This window comes from Oryx dammah, unplaced genomic scaffold, assembly GCF_014754425.2.
Source record: "Oryx dammah isolate SB20612 unplaced genomic scaffold, SCBI_Odam_1.1 HiC_scaffold_5, whole genome shotgun sequence".
In the NCBI taxonomy this organism is placed as follows: Eukaryota; Metazoa; Chordata; class Mammalia; order Artiodactyla; family Bovidae; genus Oryx; species Oryx dammah.
The window spans coordinates 98,133,842-98,158,861 of NW_024070189.1; the positions used below are offsets into that span (position 1 = coordinate 98,133,842).

Consider the following 25,020-nt stretch of genomic DNA (forward strand, 5'->3'; position numbering starts at 1 on the left):
AAAAAAAAAAAAAAAAAAAAGACGGCTACTCGCTCCCAGGGACTGGAGAAAATAAAAAAAGGTTGGAATCCATGTGTTCCTTCCATTAGTCATCTATCTTCTTCTTCATCTTCCTCTCCTTCCTCCCCCTCATCTTCTTCACCTTCATTCTCACTCCCTTCTTCATCAGTATCTTCCAATCCTTCATCCTCTTCATCATCGTTGTCTTCTTCTCCTTCCCCTTCCTCATCATCTATGTCAGGAACCAAGTAGTACTGTAATGGATTTGGCAAATAGCATCTTTGATGACCTCTCCTAATTCATCTGCACCTGCATCAGAATGATCAGTCAACCAGATGAAGAAGCTTTCTGGTTCCTGATGCTGTCTCTTCCTGCTGGCTTTATTCTGTTTGACCTGATTGTTTCATCAAATCCTTTTAAGATTTCCATTTGATTTCAGTGGACTTTGAAGATGGATCTCTACTCTCATTCAGATGAAATTCCTTGGACAAAATTTTATTTTCAAAGTAAGGGTTTTCATCAAAGTAAAAATCTATTCTGTAACCTGATTTAATGTTCTCAAATTCTGTCACTTTGACTCTTGTCAAATAATGTAGTGCCTCTTCATCCTTCTCCCCAAGCTGTTCAGACACTTGTGGATGGTTATCAAATGTTGTTACCCAAAATTTTTGGATTTTTGCCATCAATGCTGACCTCTTTTGAAAAATGGTTGGTGAAGTTTGTTATATTTCTATTCTACTTTCAAAATCTGCTCACTGGCTTGTTCATTGTCTATCTCATTTTGCACTTCATCAATATGTTCAATTGCTTCTTGCTATTCTTTTTCTTCCTTCAGCGAATTTGAAGAAGCAGATGCTTCGTCTGGCCTGGAGGCAGGAGTCGGCTTTGCTTTCTTTGGTTTCTTCGCTTGGGGTGGAAGTGAAGACTGGTGTTTGGGGGCCATGCTGGGGAAAAAAAAAGCCAAGAATCCTCCCAGGGTAGGAGAGTGGTACTGCAAGCTCAGAGAACACGGACTTTTTTATTTTTAAGTTTCATTTTGAAATATAGATTAAGAGGAAGTTGCAAAACAGTACCAAGAGGTCCTGTGTAATCTTCAGTCATTTTCCCACAAAAATTACATTTTTATGTAATGATAGTCCAATATTTAAATGAAGAAACTGACATTGGTACGATGTGTGTGTGTAATTCCATGTCATTTTATCACATATGTAGATTCCTGCAACTGTCACTGCAATCAAGATCCATCAATATTCCATCACCACAAAGATTTCCCTCATGCCACCCCAGCATCCCTAAACCTTAGCAGGTCTAAAACTAGGATTTTATTCTTTTTTTTTAAAATTCTTCAACAAAGCTCAACATAGTCTGAGATTCATATTTGATGACGAAAGAAAATATTCCTGATATGTTTTTAAAGATGAGAAACACATATCCCTCAAATTTTCTAGTAGTCTGTGTGATGGAATTATGATAATTTTCCTTGTTTGCATTTTTCACCTTTATTGCTTTCTATGTGGCCATGATTATCAGTTCTGCTAGAACTGCCACAACAAAATAGAGACTGAGTGTCTCAAACAGCAGAAATTTATTTTCTCATAGTTTTGGGGCCTGGATGTCCAAGATCAAGTGCTGGCAGGGTTGGTTTCTGAGGAAAGTGCTCTCTGGGCTTGTACCTGGCCCTCATCTCACTGCATCCTCATATGACCCTTTCTTCTCTATGTGGAAAGACAGTGATCACTGGCATCCTCTAGTTCTAAAGGCTGAGCTCTTATTGTCCATCTCTTGGACATGACAACACCAGTGCCCTATTCCCTTCACTTTTCCCTTGGCCTCTGTCCCCTTATGGAAGTGCTTCTGCTCCCGAATCCTACAGACACCCCACAGTTTGCATATTGTTCTCCATAGGGGCTGTACCAGTTTGCTTTCCCATCAGCAGTGTAGGAAGGTTCCCTTTTCTCTACACCCTCTTCAGCATTTGTTGTCTGTAGATTATTTGATGATGGCCATTGTGACCAGTGTGGGGTGATACCTCATGAGAGTTTTGATTTGTATGTCCTAATATTTAGTGACGCTGAGCATCTTTGTGTGTACTTTTTGGGCATTTGTATATCCTCTTTGGAGCAATGTCTATATAGATCTTCAATGCATTTTTTGATTGGGTTGTTGTTGGAACATGAAATTGTTTCTTTAATTTCTCTTTCTAATATTTTGATTTTTGTATATAGAAAAGCAAGAGTAATACTCCATTGTGTATATGTACCACAGCTTTCTTATCCATTCATCTGCTGATGGACATCTAGGTTGTTTCCATGTCCTGGCTATTATAAACAGTGCTGCAATGAGATGGATGAAACTGGAGCTGATTATACAGAGTGAAGTAAGCCAGAAAGAAAAACACCAATACAGTATACTAACACATATATATGGAATTTAGAAAGATGGTAATGATAACCCTGTATGCGAGACAGTAAAAGAGACACAGATGTATAGAAAAGACTTTTGGACTCTGAGGGAGAGGGAGAGGGTGGGATGATTTGAGTGAACGACTCTGAAACATGTATACTATCATGTAAGAAACGAATCGCCAGTCTATGTTTGATCCAGGATACAGGATGCTTGGGGCTGGTGCACGGGGATGATCCAAAGAGATGATATGGGGTGGGAGGTGGGAGGGGGGTTCAGGATTGGGAACTCATGTACACTCGTGGCAGATTCATGTCAATGTATGGCAAAACGAATACAGTATTGTAAAGTAAAATAAAGTAAAAATAAAAATTTTAGAAAAGCAAGAGATTTCTGCTTATTAATTTCATATCCTGCACTTTTACCAAATTTATTGTTTAGATCTAGTATTAACAGTTTTCTCATAGCATGTTTAGGATTTTCTATATACAGTATCGTGTCATCTGCAGTCAGTGATAGTTTACTTCTTGTCCAATTTCAGTCATTTTCTTTTTCTTCTCTGATTGACATGTCTAGGACTTTCAAAACTATGTTGAATAATAGTGGTGAGATTGGACATCCTTGTCTTATTCCTGATCCCAGAGGAAATGCTTTCAGTTTTTCACCATTGAGAATAATATTTGCTGTGGGTTTGTCTTATATGGCCTTTATCATATTGAGATAGATTCCCGCTGTGCCCACTTTCTGAAGAATTTTTATCATAAACCGGTGTTGAATTTTGTCAAAAGTTTTTTGCATCCATTAAGATGGTCATATGGTTTTTTTTTACATTTAAACCTTATTTTATTAGTAAAATGCATTAAAATTGACTACAAGCATGACCTAGATTATGTTTATAAGGATAACAAACAATATATCACATTTTAAAAACAGAAAAGAGGGAGGCAGACCACATTTTAGCTGTATTTTAGATTGAACTAGTCAAAGGTGCAAATACTGCAGATTCTGAGGTAAATTAAAAATCTTCAATAGTTTAATAAGAGAGGTAAATTGATTTTATTTGCAGTAAGATTTAATGCATCTAGCATATTCTCTTTATTTAGAGCACAAGCATTTTTACATAATGTAAACTATCTCTACTATGGAGTGAATGCATTTAGGACAGAGTTAATTAGTAGCTATGGTAACTCTTTTTTTTAATTTTTTTAAAAATTTATTTATTTATTATTTTACTTTACAATTCTGTATTGGTTTTGCCATACATTGACATGAATCCACCATGGGTGTACATGCATTCCAAAACCTGAACCCCCCTCCCCACAACATCTCTCTGGGTCATCCCGCGTACCAGCCCCAAGCGTGCCATATCCTGCATCGGACATAGACTGGCAATCCGATTCTTACATGATATTATACATGTTTCAATACCATTCTCCCAAGTCATCTCACCCTGTCCCTCTCCCACTGAGTCCAAAAGTCCGTTATACACATCTGTGTCTTTTTTGCTGTCCTGCATACAGGGTCATCATTGCCATCTTTCTAAATTCCATATATATGTGTTAGTATACTGTATTGGTGTTTTTCTTTCTGGCTTACTTCACTCTGTATAATTGGTTCCAGTTTCGTCCATCTCATCAGAACTGATTCAAATGTATTCTTTTTAACGGTTGAGTAATACTCCATTGTGTATATGTACCACAGCTTTCTTATCCATTCATCTGCTGATGGACATCTAAGTTGTTTCCATGTCCTGGCTATTATAAACAATGCTGCAATGAACATTGGGGTACATGTGTCTCTTTCAATTCTGGTTTCCTCAGTGTGTATGCCCAGTAGTGGGATTGCTGGGTCATAAGGTAGTTCTATTTGCAATTTTTTAAGGAATCTCCACACTGTTCTCCATAGTGGCTGTACTAGTTTGCATTCCCACCAACAGTGTAGGAGGGTTCCCTTCTCTCCACACCGTCTCCAGCATTTATTGCTTGCAGATTTTTGGATCGCAGACATTCTGACTGGTGTGAAGTGGCACCTCATTGTGGTTTTGATTTGCATTTCTCTAATAATGAGTGATGTTGAGCATCTTTTCATGTGTTTGTTATCCATCCGTATGTCTTCTTTGGAGAAATGTCTAATTAGTTCTTTGGCCCATTTTTTGATTGGGTCGTTTATTTCTCTGGAATTGAGCTGCAGGAGTTGCTTGTATATTTTTGAGATTAGTTGTTTGTCAGTTGCTTCATTTGCTATTATTTTCTCCCATTCGGAAGGCTGTCTTTTCACTTTGCTTATATTTTCCTTTGTTGTGCAGAAGCTTTTAATTTTAATTAGGTCCCATTTGTTTATTTTTGCTTTTATTTCCAGAATTCTGGGAGGTGGATCATAGAGGATCCTGCTGTGGTTTATGTCGGAGAGTGTTTTGCCTATGTTCTCCTCTAGGAGTTTTATAGTTTCTGGTCTTACATTAGATCTTTAATCCATTTTGAGTTTATCTTTGTGTGCGGTGTTAGAAAGTGATCTAGTTTCATTCTTTTACAAGTGGTTGACCAGTTTTCCCAGCACCACTTGTTAAAGAGATTGTCTTTACTCTATTGTATATTCTTGCCTCCTTTGTCAAAGATAAGGTGTCCATATGTGTGTGGATTTATCTCTGGGCTTTCCTTTTGTTCCATTGATCAATATTTCTGTCTTTGCGCCAGTACCATACTGTCTTGATGACTGTGGCTTTGTAGTAGAGCCTGAAGTCAGGCAGGTTGATTCACCCAGTTCCATTCTTCTTTCTCAAGATTGCTTTGGCTATTTGTGGTTTTTTTGTATTTCCATACAAATCTTGAAATTATTTGTTCTAGTTCTGTGAAAAATATCGCTGGAAGCTTGATAGGGATTGCATTGAATTTGTAAATTGCTTTGGGTAATATACTCATTTTCACTATATTGATTCTTCTGATCCATGAGCATGGTATATTTCTCCATCTATTAGTGTCCTCTTTGATTTCTTTCATCAGTGTTTTATAGTTTTCTATATATAGGTCTTTAGTTTCTTTAGGTAGATATATTCCTAAGTATTTTATTCTTTTTGTTGCAATGGTGAATGGAATTGTTTCCTTAATTTCTTTTTCTACTTTCTCATTATTAGTGTATAGGAATGCAAGGGATTTCTGTATGTGGATTTTATATCCCGCAACTTTACTATATTCATTAATTAGCTCTAGTAATTTTCTGGTGGAGTCTTCAGGGTTTTCTATGTATAGGATCATGTCATCTGCAAACAGGGAGAGTTTTACTTCTTCTTTTCCAATTTGGATTCCTTTTATTTCTTTTTCTGCTCTGATTGCTGTGGCTAAAACTTCCAGAACTATGTTGAATAGTATTGGTGAAAGTGGGCACCCTTGTCTTGTTCCTGACTTTAGGGGAAATGCTTTCTATTTTTCACCATTGAGGATAATGTTTGCGGTGGGTTTGTCATATATAGCTTTTATTATGTTGAGGTATGTTCCTTCTATTCCTGCTTTCTGGAGAGTTTTTTTTAATCATAAATGGATGTTGAATTTTGTCAAAGGCCTTCTCTGCATCTATTGAGATAATCATATGGCTTTTATTTTTCAATTTGTTAATGTGGTGAATTACATTGATTGATTTGTGGATGTTGAAGAATCCTTGCATCCCTGGGATAAAGCCCACTTGGTCATGGTGTACAATCTTTTTAATGTGTTGTTGGATTCTGATTGCTAGAATTTTGTTGAGGATTTTGCATCTATGTTCATCAGTGATATTGACCTGTAGTTTTCTTTTTTTGTAGTATCTTTGTCAGGTTTTGGTACTAGGGTGATGGTGGCCTCATAGAATGAGTTTGGAAGTTTCCCTTCTTCTGCAATTTTCTGGAAGAGTTTGAGTAGGATAGGTATTAACTCTTCTCTAAATTTTTGGTAGAATTCAGCTGTGAAGCCATCTGGACCTGGGCTTTTGTTTGCTGGAAGATTTCTGATTACCGTTTCAATTTCCGTGCTTGTGATGGGTCTGTTAAGATTATCTATTTCTTCCTGGTTCAGTTTTGGAAAATTGTACTTTTCTAAGAATTTGTCCATTTCTTCCAGGTTGTCCATTTTATTGGCATATAATTGCTGATAGTAGTCTCTTATGATCCTTTGTATTTCTGTGTTGTCTGTAGTGATCTCTCATTTTCATTTCTATTTTTATTGATTTTTCTCTCTTTGCTTCTTGATGAGTCTGGCTAATGGTCTGTCAATTTTATTTATCCTTTCAAAGAACCAGCTTTTGGCTTTGTTGATTTTTGCTATGGTCTCTTTTGTTTCTTTTGCATTTATTTCTGCCCTAATTTTTATGATTTCTTTCCTTCTGCTAACTCTGGGGTTCTCCAATTCTTCCTTTTCTAGTTGCTTTAGGTGTAGAGTTAGGTTATTTATTTGACTTTTTTCTTGTTTCTTGAGGTATGCCTGTATTGCTATGAACTTTCCTCTTAGCACTGCTTTTATAGTGTCCCACAGGTTTTGGGTTGTTGTGTTTTCATTTTCATTAGTTTCTATGCATATTTTGATTTCTTTTTTGATTTCTTCTGTGATTTGTTGGTTATTCCGAAGCGTGTTGTTCACCCTCCATATGTTGGAATTTTTAATGGTTTTCCTCCTGTAATTGAGATCTAATCTTAGTGCATTATGGTCAGAAAAGATGCTTGAAATGATTTCGATTTTTTTGAATTTATCAAGGTTATATTTATGGCCCAGGATGTGATCTATCCTGGAGAAGGTTCCATGAGCACTTGAGATAAAGGTGAAATTCATTGTTTTGGGGTGAAATGTCCTATAGATATCAATTAGGTCTAACTGGTCGAATGTATCATTTAAAGTTTGCGTTTCTTTGCTAATTTTCTGTTTAGTTGATCTGTCCATAGGTGTGAGTGTCATATTAAAGTCTCCCAGTATTATTGTGTTATTGTTAATTTCCCCTTTCATATTTGTTAGCATTTGTCCTACATATTGCGGTGCTCCTATATTGGGTGCATATATATTTATAATTGTTATATCTTCTTCTTGGATTGATCCTTTGATCATTATGTAGTGGCCTTCTTTGTCTCTTTTCACAGTCTTTGTTTTAAAGTCTATTTATCAGATATGAGTATTGCCACTCCTGCTTTCTTTTGGTCTCTATTTGCATGGAGTATCTTTCTCCAACCCTTCACTTTCAGTCTGTATGTGTCCCTTGTTTTGAGGTGGGTCTCTTGTAGGCAGCATTTAGAGGGTTCTTGTTTTTGTATCCATTCGGCCAGTCTTTGCCTTTTGGTTGGGGCATTCAATCCATTTACGTTTAAGGTAATTATTGATAAGTATGATCCCGTTGCCATTTACTTTATTATTTTGGGTTCGGGTTTATACTCCCTTTTTGTGTTTCCTTTCTAGAGAATATCCTTTAGAATTTGTTGGAGAGTTGGTTTGGTGGTGCTGAATTCTCTCAGCTTTTGCTTGTCTGTAAAGCTTTTGATTTCTCCTTCGTATTTGAATGAGATCCTTGCTGGGTATAGTAATCTGGGCTGTAGGTTATTTTCTGTCATCACTTTAAGTATGTCTTGCCATTCCCTCCTGGCCTGAAGAGTTTCTATTGAGAGATCAGCTGTTATCCTTATGGGAATCCCCTTGTGTGTTATTTCTTGTTTTTCCCTCGCTGCTTTTAATAGTTGTTCTTTGTGTTTGATCTTTGTTAATTTGATTAATATGTGTCTTGGGGTGTTTTGCCTTGGGTTTATCCTATTTGGAACTCTCTGGGTTTCTTGGACTTGGGTGATTATTTCCTTCCCCATTTTAGGGACGATTTCAACTATTATCTGCTCAAGGATTTTCTCATGGTTTTTCTTTTTGTCTTCTTCCTCTGAGACTCCTATAATTCGAATGTTGGAGCATTTCATATTGTCCTGGAGGTCTCTGAGATTGTCCTCATTTCTTTTAATTCGTTTTTCTTTTTTCCTCTCTGATTCATTTATTTCTACCATTCTATCTTCTATTTCACTAATCCTATCTTCTGCCTCCATTATTCTACTATTTGTTGCCTCCAGAGTGTTTCTGATCTCATTTATTGCATTATTCATTGTATATTGACTCTTTTTTATTTCTTCTAGGTCCTTGTTAAACCTTTCTTGCATCTTCTCAATCCTTGTCTCTAGGCTACTTATCTGTGATTCCATTTTGATTTCAAGATTTTGGGTCATTTTCACTATCAATATTTGGAATTCTTTCTCAGGTAGATTCCCTATCTCTTCCTCTTTGGTTTGGTTTGGTGGGCATTTCTCCTGTTCCTTTACCTGCTGAGTATTCCTCTGTCTCTTCATCTTGGTTATATTGCTGCGTTTTGGATGGCCTTTTTATATTCTGGGAATTTGTTGCGTTCTCTTTATTGTGGAGCTTCCTCACTGTGGGTGGGGTTGTATCAGTGGCTTATCAAGGTTTCCTGGTTAGGGAGGCTTGTGTTGGAGGTCCGGTGGGTGGAGCTGAGTTTCTTCTCTCTGGAGTGCAGTGGAGTGACCAGTAATGGGTTATGAGACGTCTAAAATTTTGGGGTAACTTTGAGCTGCCTGTGTATCAAAGCTCAGGGGTGTGTTCCTGTGTTGCTGGAGAATTTGCGTGGTATGTCTTGCTCTGGAACTTGTTGGCCCTTGGGTGGAGCTTTGTTTCAGTGTAGGTATGGAGGCATTGGATGAGCTCCTATTGCTTAATGTTCCCTGAATTCAGGAGTCCTCTGATGTTCTCAAGCTTTGGACTTAAGCCTCCTGCTTCTGGTTTTCGGTTTTATTTTTACAGTGGTCTCTAGACTTCTACATCTATACAGCACCGATGATAAAACATCTAGGTTAAAGAGGAAAGGTTTCTCCACATTGAGGGACACCCAGAGAGGTTCACTGGGTTACATGGAGAAGAGAAGAGGGAGGGGGTAGTTTGTTAATATGGTGTATCACATTGATTGATTTGTGTTTACTGAAGAATCCTTGTATCCCTGGGATAGATCACACTTGATCATGGTATATGATCCTTTAAATGTGCTGTTGGATTTTTGTTTGCTAGTATTTTGTTGAGGATATTTGAGCCTTTAGGGATATTGGCCTGATGATATCTTGGTCTGCATTTGTTATCAGGATAATGGTGGCCTCATAGGATGAGCTTATGAGTGTCCCTTCCTCTGAAATTTTGGAATAGTTTGAGAAGGATAGGTTTTAACTCTTCATCAGACATTTGATAGAATTTTCCTGTAAAGCCATCTGGTCCTGGACTTTTGTTTGTTGGAAGATTTTTCATCACAGTTTAAAGTTTGTGATTAGTCTGTTCATGGTTTCTATTTCTTCCTGGCTCAGTCTTAGAAGGTTATCCCTTTCTAAGAATTTGTTAATTTCTTCTGGGTAGTCCATTTTATTGGTGTCTACTTGCTTCAACTAGTCTCTTTTAAATTTTATTTTTTAATTGGAGGATAATTGCTTTGCAATATTGTGTTAGTTTCTGCCATACCCCAACATGAATCAGCCATAGGTATACACACAGCTCCTCCAACTTGAACCTTTCTCCCATCTCGCACCCCATGCAACATCTCTAGGTTGTCACAGAGCACTGGGTTTGAGCTCCCTGCACTATACAGCAAGTTCCCACTGGCTATCCATTTTAGGTATGGTAAAGTATATGTTTTGGGGCTTCCCAGGTGGCACAAGTGGTAAGGAACCTGCCCACCAATGCAGGAGACAAAAGAGATGTGGTTTCGATTCCTGGGTTGGGAAGGTCCCCTGGAAGAGGGTATCATAACCCACTCCAGTATTCTTGCCTGGAGAATCCCCATGGACAGAGGAGCCTGGGGGTTCTACAGTCCATATGGTCACACAGAGTCAAACATGATTGAAGCGACTTACTATGCACACATGCAAAGTTTATGTTTCAATGCTACCCTCCCAATTTGTCCCACCCTGTCCTTCTCCACACAGTTGGGTTGTTTTCTTTTTTTATATGGAGTTCTATGAGCTATTTGTTATTTTGCAAATTAACTCTTTGCTTGTTGCATCTTTTACAAATATCTTCTCCCACTCTGTATGTTGTCTTTTCTTTTCATTTATAGTTTCCTTTGCTGTGAAAAAACTTTTGATTTTAATTAGGTCTCATTTGTTTGTTTTTATTTTTATTTCCATTACTCTAGGAGATGAACCCCAAAAGATACTGCTGTGATTTCTGTCGAAGGGTGTTGTGCCTTTGCTTTCCTCTAAGAGTTTTATAGTATCTAGCCTTACATTTTGGTCTTTAATCCATTTTGATTTTCTTTTTTTGGTATTGTGTTTAAAAGTGTTCTAATGTCAATCTTTTATATGTAGCTGTCCAGTTCTCCTAGCATCACTTGTTGAAGACACTGTCTTTTCTCCACTGTATATTTTTCCTTTTTTTTGTCATAGATTAGGTGACCATGGGTGCATGAATTTATCTTTGGAATTTCTCTCCTATTCCACTGTATTTCTGTTTTTGTGTGTGTGTGTGTGTGTGTCAGTACTATGCAGTTTTGATAATTATCGTTTGTAGTGTAGTCTGAAATTAGAAAACTTGATTCCTTTAGCTCTATTTTTCTTTCTCAAGGCTGCTTTTGCAATTCCATACACATTAAATTTTTTTTGTTCTAGTTTTGTGGAAAAGGCCATATGAGAGAAACCCACAATTAACATCATACTGAACAGTGAAAAGGTGAAAGCATTTTCTCTGATTAAAAGTTTAAATGAATTCCTCCTAATCATCTGTGACAGCTAGATCATTTTTTTTTGCGCTTTGCATATGTGTATCAGTGTTCATTCCTGATGGTCTCTCCTTGGATGTGTCATATGAGTGTATGTTCCTCGGTTCTTTGTCTCGTCACAACAAAGATTTGGAGTGACGGACATTAAAGTCCTCGGCGCATCACAGCTCTCGGGTCTTGGACAAACCGTGTTATAGCTCTTAGGCAAATCAGTGTTACAGCTCTATTTTATTTAGAAGATAGCAGGAGAATCCATCCTTGAAGTGTGAGGGCATGCCAACCCAAAGATTTGAAGGGAAGAGAATGGAGGAGCACGTGGGAGAGGGGGAGAGAGAGAGAGGGAGAGAGAAAGAGCACACGCATGTAGGAGAGGAAGAGAGAGAGAGAGAGATACACGCATGTGGGAGAGAGAAAGAGACAGAGAGAGAGCACACACACGCGGGAGAGGAGGAGAGAGAGAGCGATTTGGCTTCTCCTTTTATATGTTTTTGCCCCCACCTGGGCCTGCTCTGTGCAAATTGGGCTTAGCCAGGAGTGCTGTTTGTTCTACCTGAAGTCTTCACTCTGGTCCTCTGACCTTCCTTTGACCTTCCTTGTTTTTTAGCCACCACCATTTTGGACTCCATTTCCCTATTCTACCTACCTAACAGATGATAGTGTCTTTTCTTAGAGTTTAGGTTACTTTGCTGTATATCAGCTCTCTCTGAGTCCAAGAAAAGGAATGACTTTGTAGTTTATCTGGACATTTCTTATGAGTTGCTGTTACTGGTTGCCATTTTCTATTTCCTAAGCAGAAGTGGAAATTCCTCTATTCCTCCTGTATTATAATTATGTTATTTTTAATGTTTAGATTTTATATCATCACCATATAGCAATAAAAATCCATATATTTATAAGATATCTATTTACAAAGTTAGTTTTCTAAACCTCAAAACTCATTAGTATACATATTTTAGGAATTAATAATTAATTAAGCATTTATTTTATGATAGATTTTATTTATAAGTTTAAACAGAGAGAATTTTGTGTAATGACACATAAAATTATATATACTCTACCTTGAGACCACAGTTATTCACATAATGCCATATTAAAAATCTTTCACAATGTATTTACACATACATTTTTTTTCCTGCTAATACATGGTTTTCAGGGAACATACTGTAACACTTTTTTCTTTAATATATTTCCATCAAATATTGAAGAATTTATAGAATACGCTCTACATAATTATAATGCTATTATATCCAAGAAAATAATTTCATAATAACTTTAAATATCTCAGACATATTCAATTTATCCCGTTGTTTCCAAAATATTTTTATAGCATATATCCAAATCCGAGTCCTACTGAAAGGCTGTTGCTGAGCCATGAAAGACGCCAGGATTCTTGGCCTCCGGAGGAGAGAAATTCAATCTGGGGCCAGTGACGAGGATTGTTCTCTCAGAACTATTGTGCAATAAAGCTTTATTAAAGTAAAAGAGATAGAGAAAGCTTCTGACATAGACACCAGAAGGGGGCAGAGAGTGCCCCCTGCTAGCCTTTAGCTGCATGCTATATACCTATCAGCAAGCTGTTAATGAGAGAAAGGAGGTATCTCAAAACTCAGAGTGGCACCAGGCCCCTCACTCACAACATGCATTTTGAGATAACATTAGCACCAGGTGAGTCATCTCGGGCCATAAAACGATTGACATGAATCGTGAAGAAAGCTGGGTTTTCAAGTAAATATATAGATTCATTAATATAGATTAGGAGAACAATGTATGAGTAAAACATACAGGTTTGTTGAGCCCTCATTGGTTCTGAGTCTTAAGCAAACCGACTTGAAGAAAGACAGAGTCTAGGGTAAATCCATAGTTCATTAACATAGCTTAAGACAAACATTTCCATAAGAAAAACACGTTGGTAAACTCAAGGCTTGAGAAAAGTTAAGTTCAGGTGGAGCCAGGTGTCATCATGGCAACACAGAATTTTAAGAAAAAACTCTTTTTAAATTTATATAGAGAAGGGGGAAAAAATCGAGCAGTTTTTTTCCTCCTGACACTTAAGGAAGAGATACAAAGATGTCTGACACTTGCAGTCTATTTCCTCCATTTGGAGACCCCTGGCCTTCTTGCCTGTTACCCTCTCACTACTAAAGTTGACAGTGAATTTGATTGCCATGCAACTTTCATCACTTTAATCTAGATAGCCTTATGCACCTTTTACAATGATACTGACATTAGAAAAATTTCCTGTGTTCTCTATTTGCCTGACTGCTTCATCATGGTTATTTAACTTATGTGCCTTTCCACTGTATTTCATGTGTACTGAAAGTCTGGTCTCAAAGAACAGGTACCAGAAAGATTTTTCTAGAAAGGGCTGGATGGTAAAAAATTTTGGCTTTGTGGTCTTGCAGACTGTTTCACAAGCACTCAGCTTCACACTGTAGCCTGAAAGCAGCTATGGACAGCAACTAAACCAGTGAATAGTGTGGTTATGAACCAGTAAGAGTTTATTCGCAAAGACAGGCAGCTTCCTGGATTTGCCTGCAGGTTATACTTTGCTAAGTCTTGGTCTAAAGCTTAGATTAGATATAGGTGAAATTGATTGGGCTTCCCCGATGGCTTAGTGGGTAAAGAATCTGCCTGCAATGCAGGAGACACAGGCAGATGAGGGTTCGATCCCTGAATCAGAAAGATGCCCTGGAAGAGATCAATACTAGAGGCAACCCACTCTTGTATTCTTGCCTGGAGAATGCCATAGACAGAGGAGCCTGGAGGGCTGGACATGACTGAAGTGACAGCACACACACACACACACACACACACACACACACACACACACACAGACAGACACATTCTTATGATATGGGCACAAACCTTTATTTAGCACAAACGGGATGTTTTCAGTTCATGTCTTATCAGGAAATATATATCATCAGAGTGATATTATTGATGTTAAGATTGATCATTAAGTTCGTTTGGTGCCTATCTGATCTAACATTATAAAAATACACTTCGTTCCTTGTAATAAATCAATAATCATTTAAGAGAATTCTTTCGCATTGTGAGATTGGCCAGTCTTTCAACAAGATTTCCCCCAGTGCTTTTAGTGGTGATTTACCGGATACTGAAAAATTGTCATTATCTCCTTCTGTCATCTCTTCTATACTTATTTTCAAATATGTTAAGTATCATTATTTACTCATGGGTATTTAAAATTTAACACATTTTGATCATTTAAAGTCATTTTCCATTTGGTTTAAATTGATACAAATCTGGTCAGTGGATGTCCATGGGACATTTCTATGTCCCACTAGACTTGGATCTTGCCAAGATCATATTCTGAGGATGAAATAGTTTGGTATACATGTAAGTAAAACTTAAAAAATGTGCAGTAGCAATATAGTCTTTCTAACCCAGCGCATCTTACAAGTGTAAGGATGTAGAGATTTTATTCATTTATAGGGTTCTGATTTTACTCTTAACAAACCCTTTTCTTTAACATGTAAGCTCTGTGAAATTAGAAACTAGATCTCTTAATTTAGTGCAGTACATGGTGTGTACCGAGCTTCCATGGTGGCTCAGATGGTAAAGAATCTGCCTGCAGTGCAAGAGGCCTGACTTCAATCGGTGGGTCAGGAAGATCCCCTGAAGAAAGGAATAGCTATCCACTGCAGTATTTTTGCCTGGAGAAGTCCATGGGCAGAAGAGCCTGGTAGGCTATGGACAACAGGGTCACAAAGAGTCGGACACTACTAAGTGACTTACAAACATCCACACATATGGTGAGTAGTAAAATATATTTTTCTCATGCATAAGTTAGTAATCTTTAGATGGAGGGTGAAGAAGTTGAAGCATGTATGTATTGAAACGAACTGTCCTGCTTGCTTGTAACTCAAGTGTTTTTAGGACATAATCCAAGAAAAATTTGGGACATCATAGCAATTGTTTACCCTCTATGTAGCTATTTGAACCTTACTTTCCCGTCTTATGGTATTTTAAGACAGTTTTTTGAAGCTCATTTTCCTTATCATATACCTTCAAATATCTTCATATATCTACAAACTTGAGGAACTTTGTAGGAAAAGGTTGAAGCAGGTGATTTAATCTAAGGCAACTGAGGAATTGCATCAGATCCCTTTGACTATGCTGAGAGTGAGGTGAGCATAGCATATGGAGTAGAAAAGCAAAATTCTCCCAGCAATCTAAATTTCAAGAATTCCCATCATACTTCCTTACACAATGGTTCTGTGAAGAGTTCCTGTAACAAACTTGAAAACATATTTTAAAAGTTTTGCCCAAAGATGACGGTTCAGAATTGTCCTTGCCGAACAGTATACAAGATCATCTGATTTAGCCGTTAATTTAAGTCTCCTGAGAAGGAATATGTAAAAATGACACTTGGTTAGAAAGTGCAAAACTTTTACACCAAAAACTAAAGAAGATTGTCAAAAGAAGTCAAAGAAAACCCAAAGAAATGGATCAACACGTCACATTCATGGATCGGAAGACAATATTGTTAATATGGTAGCATTGCAGCAAATTGACCTATAGATTCAATGCAATCCATGTCAAATCTCAGTAACCTTATGATGTTGAATAAATATCCCCAGTTTCAATGAACTGATATTACTGTGGATGTTTTGTGCATATGGCTTTGTGCTGACCTTGTGTATTAAAAATAACACAGGCAAGATTTCTGATTTCACAAATCTTACCATCTAGTGGGAAGACAAATACAAATGGTCAATTATATTTGTGAAGTGGGAGGTCCCTCTGCCCTGGTCCCTCCGAAGATGTCCCTATCTTTTCCCTCTGCATGAAATGACCTAGAGCATTTTCTGTCCAGATGATTCTCTCTGTGTTAATGAAAAGAAAACAACGGACCTCGCTGGCTTCTTGGAAGATGTGATAAGTGGATAATGAACCTGATTTCACCAGGTACCGTAGTGTGGATGAGGGTAGTGGGAAGTGCATGAATAAAGATATGGGCATGAATTGGTATGCTGGGTCCTAGGTCAGGTATGACATTTATCAGTAAAATGTCAAATAAATAACAAGACTTCCAGATGATTTTTGATGTACTGTAAGACTTGAGAGTGTTTAGTTTCACCAGCAGCATATCTAAAGTGTGTCCCCCAACCCATAAGAAAAGTACTACAAGCTAATAGAAAAATATACCAAGGATATGAACAAATTGTTTCCAGAGATTGAAATATTACTGACTCTTAAAGAAAGATGTTCCCTTCCACTAATAATAAAAAGGATACAAAGATACACTTCTTTCCCTAGATATGCTATTTACATCTCAGATGGGTAAAAGTACAAAACTTGATAAGAACGTTGTGGTGAGGCTGTAGGGAAACATGTGGCTCAGGAGAAAAATCTGCCTGCCAATGCAAGAAATGCAAGAGATGTGAGTTTGACCCCTAGGTTGGCAAGATCCTGGAAGTGGAAATGGCAACCCACTCCAGTATTCTTGCCCAGAAAATCCCATGGATAGAGGAGCTTGCAGGCTACAGTACATGGAATCACAACAGAGTTCACCAAAACTGAGCACACACACACACACACACACACTACTGCTGGCAGGGTCGATGGAGTGACCTCAAGATGTTGAAATATGGAAGTTTCTACAAACATGCAGTTGTGAATTTGATGCAGTAACCAACCTAACTGCATAATCAAGAATGAGATCAATGAAGTAAGTGTAAACAGTTGCAACATTATTTGTATTAGCAAATGATCTAACAAAAACACTCACTATAAGAGCTTTGATATGTAATTTATACAACAGAATGCCACATGGTCAAAAAAATAATGGAGAATCTCTTTGTAGACTCAAGAGAATAATCTATCAGACGTGTGAAAAAAGAAGGAACAAATAAGAAATACATAGATTGTATTTACTGTGTAAAATATCTATTGACACGTGCAGGAGAAACCAAATTTGGTTTTTGGACCAAGAGGAACTCAGTGTCTGGGGTTGGAAGTGAGCTGGAGATGGTTCCTTTCTTATTGTCTTGGCATTCAAAGCCCAAATATTTTAACTCTTCAATAAATGTAAAATGGTGTATTAAGTACGGAAATTTTGACATCTAGTCACATGGCTGTAGGAAACATGGCTTTGGATTGTTGTTCAAACTTCTGGGGGCTCCTGTGATTCTTAAGCATCTTGTGCTACAGTCATTTCATGCTTACTTTCCTGTGAGTGCCACTTTTTACTTCAGTAAATTCCCCATTGTTTCAGGTTGCCAGAGAGTGTTGGTTTTGATGAACCAGAGAAAGTAAGCAGCTCACTTGGTCAGGTGAAGAGGCAAAGATTTCTCCTGAATCACCTGTACTCACTGGTTCCTCTGGTCCCCTCTGACCTCTGCCATCATCAAATCTTTCTTTCTACAGCCCCTGTGCACTCCATTCCAGAAGACTCTCATGGTATAGAGAATTCTATTGACAACCATATGACTGTCCCCTACGGTATACATAACCACTTCCAGGTTTGAAGTCAAATGCGAATCTGGGTTGGCTTCCCAGGTGGTGATAAAGAACACAGTAAAGAACACAAGAGATGTAAGAGACACAGGTTTCATCCCTGGGTTGGGAAGATCCCATGGAGAAGAGAATGGCTACCCACTCCAGTATTCTTTCCTGGGAAAGTCCATGGAAAAGCAGTCCAGGGGGCTACAGCCTATTGGGTTGCAAGAGTTGGAAATAACTTAGAGACTAAACCACCATGGCTAATTCACACTGTTTTATCACTGAAACCAACACAACATTGTAAGGCAACTATCCTTCAGTTTGAGGAAAACAAACAAACAAACACACACAAAAGAACTTCATTTACAAAGAAAAAGCAAAACCACAAACTGAGCTTTTGTTTTGGAGAAAAGATTCAAAGTTTAGAGAGTTTTCATGTAAGGGAGCTTCTTCTGGTGGCCTCCAGATAGAGACACTGTGAGAGGGTCCAGGAGAGGCCACCTGAGAAGGAACACATATCGGCCTTGAGAGCTATACAGGTTCCCTTGCTGACAGATAGGAAGATGAGACCTCAGTCCGACAACCACAAGGAACTGAACTTTGCCAGAAGTCAGAGGGTTGAATGAGGACTCCAAGCCTCAATAAGAATGCAGTCCAGGTGGAAAGAATGATTTCAGCATTGTAAAAATCTGAGCAGCCATCCCAGTTGTACCATGCAAGATTTAATTTTTTCTTGTTTTACATGGGTGGGAATTTGTTGCCCAGCAGCACACATTGATTGTAGCCACTCTGAAGGTTCTCCTCTGCACTTCATAGTGGACCATGAGGATAGCAAAGCTGCTGAGGTGGGTGCACTGGCAGGTGGTTCCCACCATCTTGCAGCCTCTGGTGGCCTGGTGACCACTTCCATTCTGGCCACGCTCCCAGAAGATGCAGAACACCTTTTTCTCTGGCCCAAGGATCACTGACTATAGGGACAGGAAGTAGGTGTGAGCTGGTGGGACTATTGCTCAGAAATGCTGACCCAAACCTAGCTTATGCTGGGCTTTCCTGGGGATATGATGCACTTGTGGGGGAGCCCCCTGAAACCCAAGGCTCTGCCCAGGATTCAGGACTCTTCCACATCCACAGCTCCATCCCAGCAGGACTCACATGTTGGAAGACCAAGGTGACAGGGGAGCTGAGGTTCTGGGTGTTATTGTTGCTGATAAAGGTGGATACGCCGTCTGACATTAGGATGGGGGGACTTCCCACAGCAAACCCCCTTGTGTCTCATGTGCAGTTGCCTGTTCCTCAGTATCCAGGACCAGGGGGACTTTATCCAGCAACTTTCCCATTCCCAGTGTGGAGATAAGCCCTGCCACTACTGGATCTGCGGGAGAAGGACGAGATTGACATCTGGGCATGCCCAGCGTGACCCCTCTTTCAGACAGGCTCTTTCTTTGTAGCCCCATCATAACCCGCGATTCCTTTTAAACTTTAATTTTGTTTCTTGGTTAGTGGCCACAAGAGGCTGCTGTGAGTGGGGCAAGGTTTCTCTAATAATTAGATACAGCAAAGTAATTCAGTTATGCACATATATACATTCTTTTTATAGTATTTTTCATTATGATTTATCTTAGGTGTTTAAAGTTTTTTGAATGCACTGTTCAGTTCAGTTCAGTTGCTCAGTCATGTCCAACTCTTTGTGACCCCATGAACTGCAGCACGCCAGGCCTCCTTGTCCATCAGAAACTCCCAGAGTCCACCCAAACCCATGTCCATTGAGTCGGTGATGCCATCCAACCATCTTATCCTCTATTGTCCCCTTCTTCTCCTGCCCTCAATCTTTCCCAGCATCAGAGACTTTTGAAATGAGTCAGGTCTTCACATCAGGTGGCCAAAGTACTGGAGTTTCAGCTTCAACATCAGTCCTTGGGACACAGTAAAATTCCAGATTTGCAAGAATTGAGTAACCAAGAAGTCCACCACCATGACTTCTTTCACACTGATGACACGACGAATTTCTTGAAACACACACAACTAAGTATCTTTTGTCCTCACTTAATGGCTCAAAGAATTACACTTCAGGTTGTCCATGGGATAAGAAGATACAGTGCTCAGTCTTTTGGACTCTGTGGGAGAGGGAGAGGGTGGGATGATTTGGGAGAATGGCATTGAAACATGTATACTATCATGTAAGAAATGAATCGCCAGTCTAGGTTCGATGCAGGATACAGGATGCTTGGGGCCGGTGCACTGGGATGACCCAGAGAGATGGTATGGGGAGGGAGGTGGGAGGGGGGTTCAGGATTGGGAACACGTGTACACCTGTGGCGGATTCATGTTGATGTATGGCAAAACCAATACAGTATTGTAAAGTAAAATAGAGTAAAAATAAAATTAAAAAAAAATAAAAGAAGATACAGTTCAAATGACTTTTTTTCTGCCACTCTGTGCAGCTTGAGGGATCTTAGTTTCCTGAGCAGGGACTGAAGCTGGGTGCAGAGCAGTGAAAGTGCCAAGTCTTAACCACTGGACTACCAGAGAATCCCTCCAAAGATCTTTTTAAAATTAATTAATTTATTTTAATTGGAGGCTAATTACTTTACAGTATTGGGGTGGCTTTGGCCATACATCAACATGTATCAGCCGTGGGTGTACATGGGTCCCACCATCCTGAACCCCCCCCATCTCCCTCCCTTCCCCATCCCTCCGAGTTGTCTGTCCCAGAGCACTGGTTCTGAGTGCCCTGTTTCATGCATCAAATTTGCATTGGTCATCTATTTTACATATGTAATATACATGTTTCAATGCTATTCTCTCAAATCATCCCACCTTCACCTTCTCCCACATAGTCCAAAAGTCTGTTCTCTACCTCTGCCTCTCTTTAGCTGTCTTGCATATAGGACCATCTTTCTACGTTCTCTATATATGCACTAATATACTGTATTGGTGTTTCTCTTTCTGACTTATTTCACTCTATATGATAGGCTCCAGCTTCATCCCCCTCATTAGAACTGACACAAATGCATTCTTTTTTATAGCTGAGTAATATTCCATTCTGTATATGTACCACAACCTCCTTATCCATTCACCTGCCCATGGACATCTAGGTTGCATCCATGCCCTAGCTATTGTAAACAGTGCAGCAGTGAATACTGGGGTACACGGGTCTCTTTCAATTCTGGTTTCTTTGGTGTGTATGCCCAGCAGTGGGATTGCTGGGTCATATGTCAATTCTATTTCCAGCTTTTTAAGGACTCTCCACACCGTTCTCCATAGTGGCCGTACTAGTTGGCATTCTCACCAACAGTATAAGAGGGTTCCTTTTTCCCCACACCCTCTCCAGCACGTATTCTTTGTAGACTTTTTGATGGCAGCCATGCTGAAAGGTGTGAGATGGTATCTCTTTGAGGTTTTCATTAGCATTTTCTGATAATGAGCGATGTTGAGTATCTTTTCATGTGTTTGTTAACCATCTATAGGTCTTCTTTAGAGAAATGTCTGTTTAGTTCTTTGGCCCATTTTTTGATTGGGTCATTTGTTTTTCTGGTATTGAGCTGCATGAGCTGTTTGTATATTTTGGAGTTTAATTCTTTGTTGTCAGTTGCTTCGTTTGCTATGATTTTCTCCCATTCTGAAGGCAGCCTTTTCACCTTGTTTATAGTTTTCTTCATTGTGCAAAAGCTTTTAGGTTTAATTAGGCCCAATTTGTTTATTTTGTTTTCATTTCCTTTACTCTGTGAGGTGGGTCATAGAGGATCCTTCTGTGATTTATGTCAGAAACTGTTCTACCTATGTTTTCCTCTAAGAGTTTTATAGTTTCTGGTCTTATGTTTAGATCTTTAATCCATTTTGAGTTTATTTTTTGTGTATGGTGTTAGGAAGTGCTCTAGGTTCATTCTTTTATGGGTGGTCAGCCAGTTTTCCCAGCACCACTTGTTAACGAGATTGTCTTTTCTCCATTATATATTTTTGCCTCCTTTGTCAAAGATAAGGTGTCCATAGGTGAATGGATCCATCTCTGGGCTTTCTCTTTTGTTCCATTGATGTATATTTCTGTCTTTGTGCCACTACCATTCTGTCTTGATGACTGTAGCTTTGTAGCATAGTTTGAAGTCAGGCAGGTTGATTCCTCCAGTTCCATTCTTCTTTCTCAAGATTATTGTGTCTACTCGAAGCTTTTTATGTTTCCATACAAATTGTGAAATTATTTGTCCTAGCTCTGTGAAAAATCAAAGATCTTTTAAAGTAACTTGGAAAGGTAATATTTTAGAAATGATACATGAGACCATAGAAAGATACATATTTCCTTTGGAAAAAAGAAAAGAAATTTAAGAAGAGTTTAGTCAAAATAATCTGCTTGTCAGATGGACTTGTCAGGATAAGATCAAAGTGCCTATCAGACTGGATGAAATTTGGTTGAGCCTAATCTTCTCAAAAGTCCCATCTCCCTACGTTTCCTAACCCTGAAGTTATAGAATATAATAACAGTAATGTCCTTCCAAGAAAAAAAATCCATCTGTTTCTAAATGTATGTCTTGATTCCTCTGCTCAGAGTTTGGGAAATGTTTTCTTCCTTGAGTCATAAAAGAAGGCAATTTGAAAAAATTGATAAAGGTCTGGAAATGTTATCTGTTATTAACCACCTGAGATGTAAAGGAAAAAACACTGAAGTCCTTTTGGACAATCCTTACCATCCCCAGTATGAGTTATTTATTCCTAGGTCTATAGAAAGCTCAGGGAAAATTCTGGTGTTTGGGATGGGCAACTTCACTCAAGAAGGTTTCAAATATTGTGCTCCAGGAAATTATACACAACAGAACACAGATAAATTATTTTGTTTTTCTTGACCAAGACGACAATAAGCCATAGAAGAAATTCCAGGATGAAAGAAAGACATCCCTAACTTTTAAGCCCAAGAGACACCAAATTTTAGGAGACAGTAGAAGATGTAATTACATTAAGCCATGGATTTGTTTGGTCCTTTGCCCATAGATGGTAGAAATAGCTGACCAGATTACTTGATGTTTAGAATCCTTCAATGGCTATCTGATGCCATTACTGTGTTTCTCTATAGGGAACGTATATTTCGTTTCTTCACCATGTATATCATATCTGCAGGAAGTAGGGGACAGTGGCAGATATTTATTCATGTATATATATATATATATATATAATATGAAGAAGATTTCAGTGTTTCTACTATAAATCATGAGATTAAAAGATGCTTACTCCTAGGAAGGAAAGTTATGACCAACCTAGACAGCATAGTAAAAAAACAGAGACATTACATTGCCAACAAAGGTCTGTCTAGTCAAAGCTATGGTTTTTGCAGTAGTCATGTATGGATGTGAGAATTGCACTATAAAGAAAGCTGAGTGCCAAAGAATTGATGCTTTTGAACTGTGGTGTTGGAGAAGACTCTTGAGAGTCCCTTGGACTGTAAGGAGATCCAACCAGTCCATCCTAAAGATCGGTCCTGGGTGTACATTGGAAGGACTGATGTTGAAGCTGAAACTCCAATACTTTGGCCACCTGATGCAAAGAGCTGACTCATTTGACAAGACCCTGATGCTGGGAAAGATTGAAGGCAGGAGAAGAAGGGGACGACAGAGGATGAGATGGTTGGATGGCATGACTGACTCAATGGACGTGAGTCTGAATGAACTCTGGGAGTTGGTGATGGACAGGGAGGCCTGGCGTGCTGGAGTCCATGGGGTTGCAAAGAGTTGGACATGACTGAGCGACTGAACTGAACTATAAATCAAACCCATGTACAATAGATGTGCTAGCAGAATAATGATCCCACAAAGATGGCAACATCTTAACTCTGGAAGCTGCAAATATATTAGCTTACATGGAAAATGAACTTTTATGCTCTTGAGATGGAAAATTTATCCTGGATTACCCTGATGAGCCAATGTAATGATCTGGGTTTTCATAAAGGAGATAGAGAAGTAAGAGAGTAAGAGGTGGGGAAAGAGACAATGATGGAGGTGAGGAGAAAGAGAGAGAGAAAGAGATGAAGGAGGAGGTGAAGAAAAAAGGGAAGAAGGAAGAGGAGAATAGAGGTGAGCTGATTGATCTGAAAAGTACACTAAACAGACTTTGAAGATTGAGTGAATCATGAGGCCACTAACCATGGAATGCAGGCAGCACCAAGAAGTTAAAAAAACGTGAAGAAATGTGTATTTCCCTAAAGTGTCCAGAAGGGATACAGACATTTTGATTTTAGTCCCATAAGATCCATTTTTAACTTTTGACTTCTAGATCTGGAGGATAAATTTGTTTGTTTTTAGCAGCAAGTGTGTGGTAACCTGTTACAGCAACGGTGGAAACTACATTATGGAAGTGCAAGTTTTCTTGGATTCTAAAGTGAGGGATGCTCAGATTCTGTTCTGTGCCTCCCAGGGACAGGATTATGCCCTTGCTGAGGCTGAGTTGACTCAAGAAAATGGAGAATCACACACCATTAGCATTCCCTTAAGCAGACACTCACGAGTTATTTGTTCTGTTCTCTCTGAATGAGTGTAATCCATAAGTGGGGCAGGGCTGTGATAGAGCAAGGCATTGAATCTTTCAGATCTGTGAGGTCATCCCCATGTGGACAGCCTCAATTATATGAGGTAAACCACATTAACTCCTGCTAGGTTACACTCTGCAACGTTGGCTGAATCAGAATTTAGTGTGAGGAGGATGTTCAGCCCCTCCTACCAAGACTTGACCCACTCAGAGTCTGTGTGTGGTTATTCCTGATTGAGTTAATCTAAGAAAATGGTCTTAATTTGGAGGGAGGAGACAAATGAGGCAACTGAGGGTTTAAAATGTTTCACAATTTGGAAACAATTTGAAAAGCAATGTGACCAAGCTCACACAGCAAACACTTGGTTGAGCTAATATTGCATTCCAGATTTGTTTCAGCCTGGGAACTAGGATCTACACAATGCTCTGGGATCATAAGGAAATACTTTGGTTTAATTGGTAGACAGAATGGTTAATAAAAAACATAAAGTAGGACAGAGAATTACCTTGATATTTCCAAAGGAAGGAGGCACCATAAAATAATCAATAATTTTTTTTCCTGATATTTTACCCCTTTAATGATCAGGGAGTTCATTCATTCATTCATCTTTGTTTAGTAAATAATTTCTGATCATTTGGAAAATGTTAAAGACTGAAGAGAGAGATTGATGAATAAGACAGTTTCTGCCCCTTCTTGCAGGTGCAGATTATTCACTCATTAATTTAACCAATCATGTAGCAATTATGCATTGAGTATTTCTGCATGTCTGGCACTGTGTGCAATGTTGAAGCTATAACAGACAGGAAAAGCAAAGTGGTGCCTGCAGATGGTAAATCTAGGAGGAAACATATTAATCAAATAGAGAAAATCAAGAGCAAAGTGACTCTGAC

The 25,020-nt window shown here is 38.7% G+C and overlaps 1 protein-coding gene and 1 pseudogene across 1 annotated transcript in view; both read right to left on the reverse strand.

Annotated features, from left to right (window-relative positions):
* Positions 1-7: 7 nt before the first annotated feature.
* On the reverse strand, positions 8-958 carry LOC120864109 (annotated as a pseudogene).
* A 13,952-nt stretch (positions 959-14,910) lies between these two features.
* The window catches only part of ADGRE2 (adhesion G protein-coupled receptor E2), a 188,085-nt gene continuing 177,975 nt past the window's right edge, over positions 14,911-25,020 (reverse strand). The window contains exon 18 of the mRNA XM_040241647.1: positions 14,911-15,519. Coding sequence (XP_040097581.1) covers positions 15,511-15,519 — 9 coding nt within the window. The 3' untranslated portion in view covers positions 14,911-15,510. The remainder of the gene's footprint in view (positions 15,520-25,020) is intronic.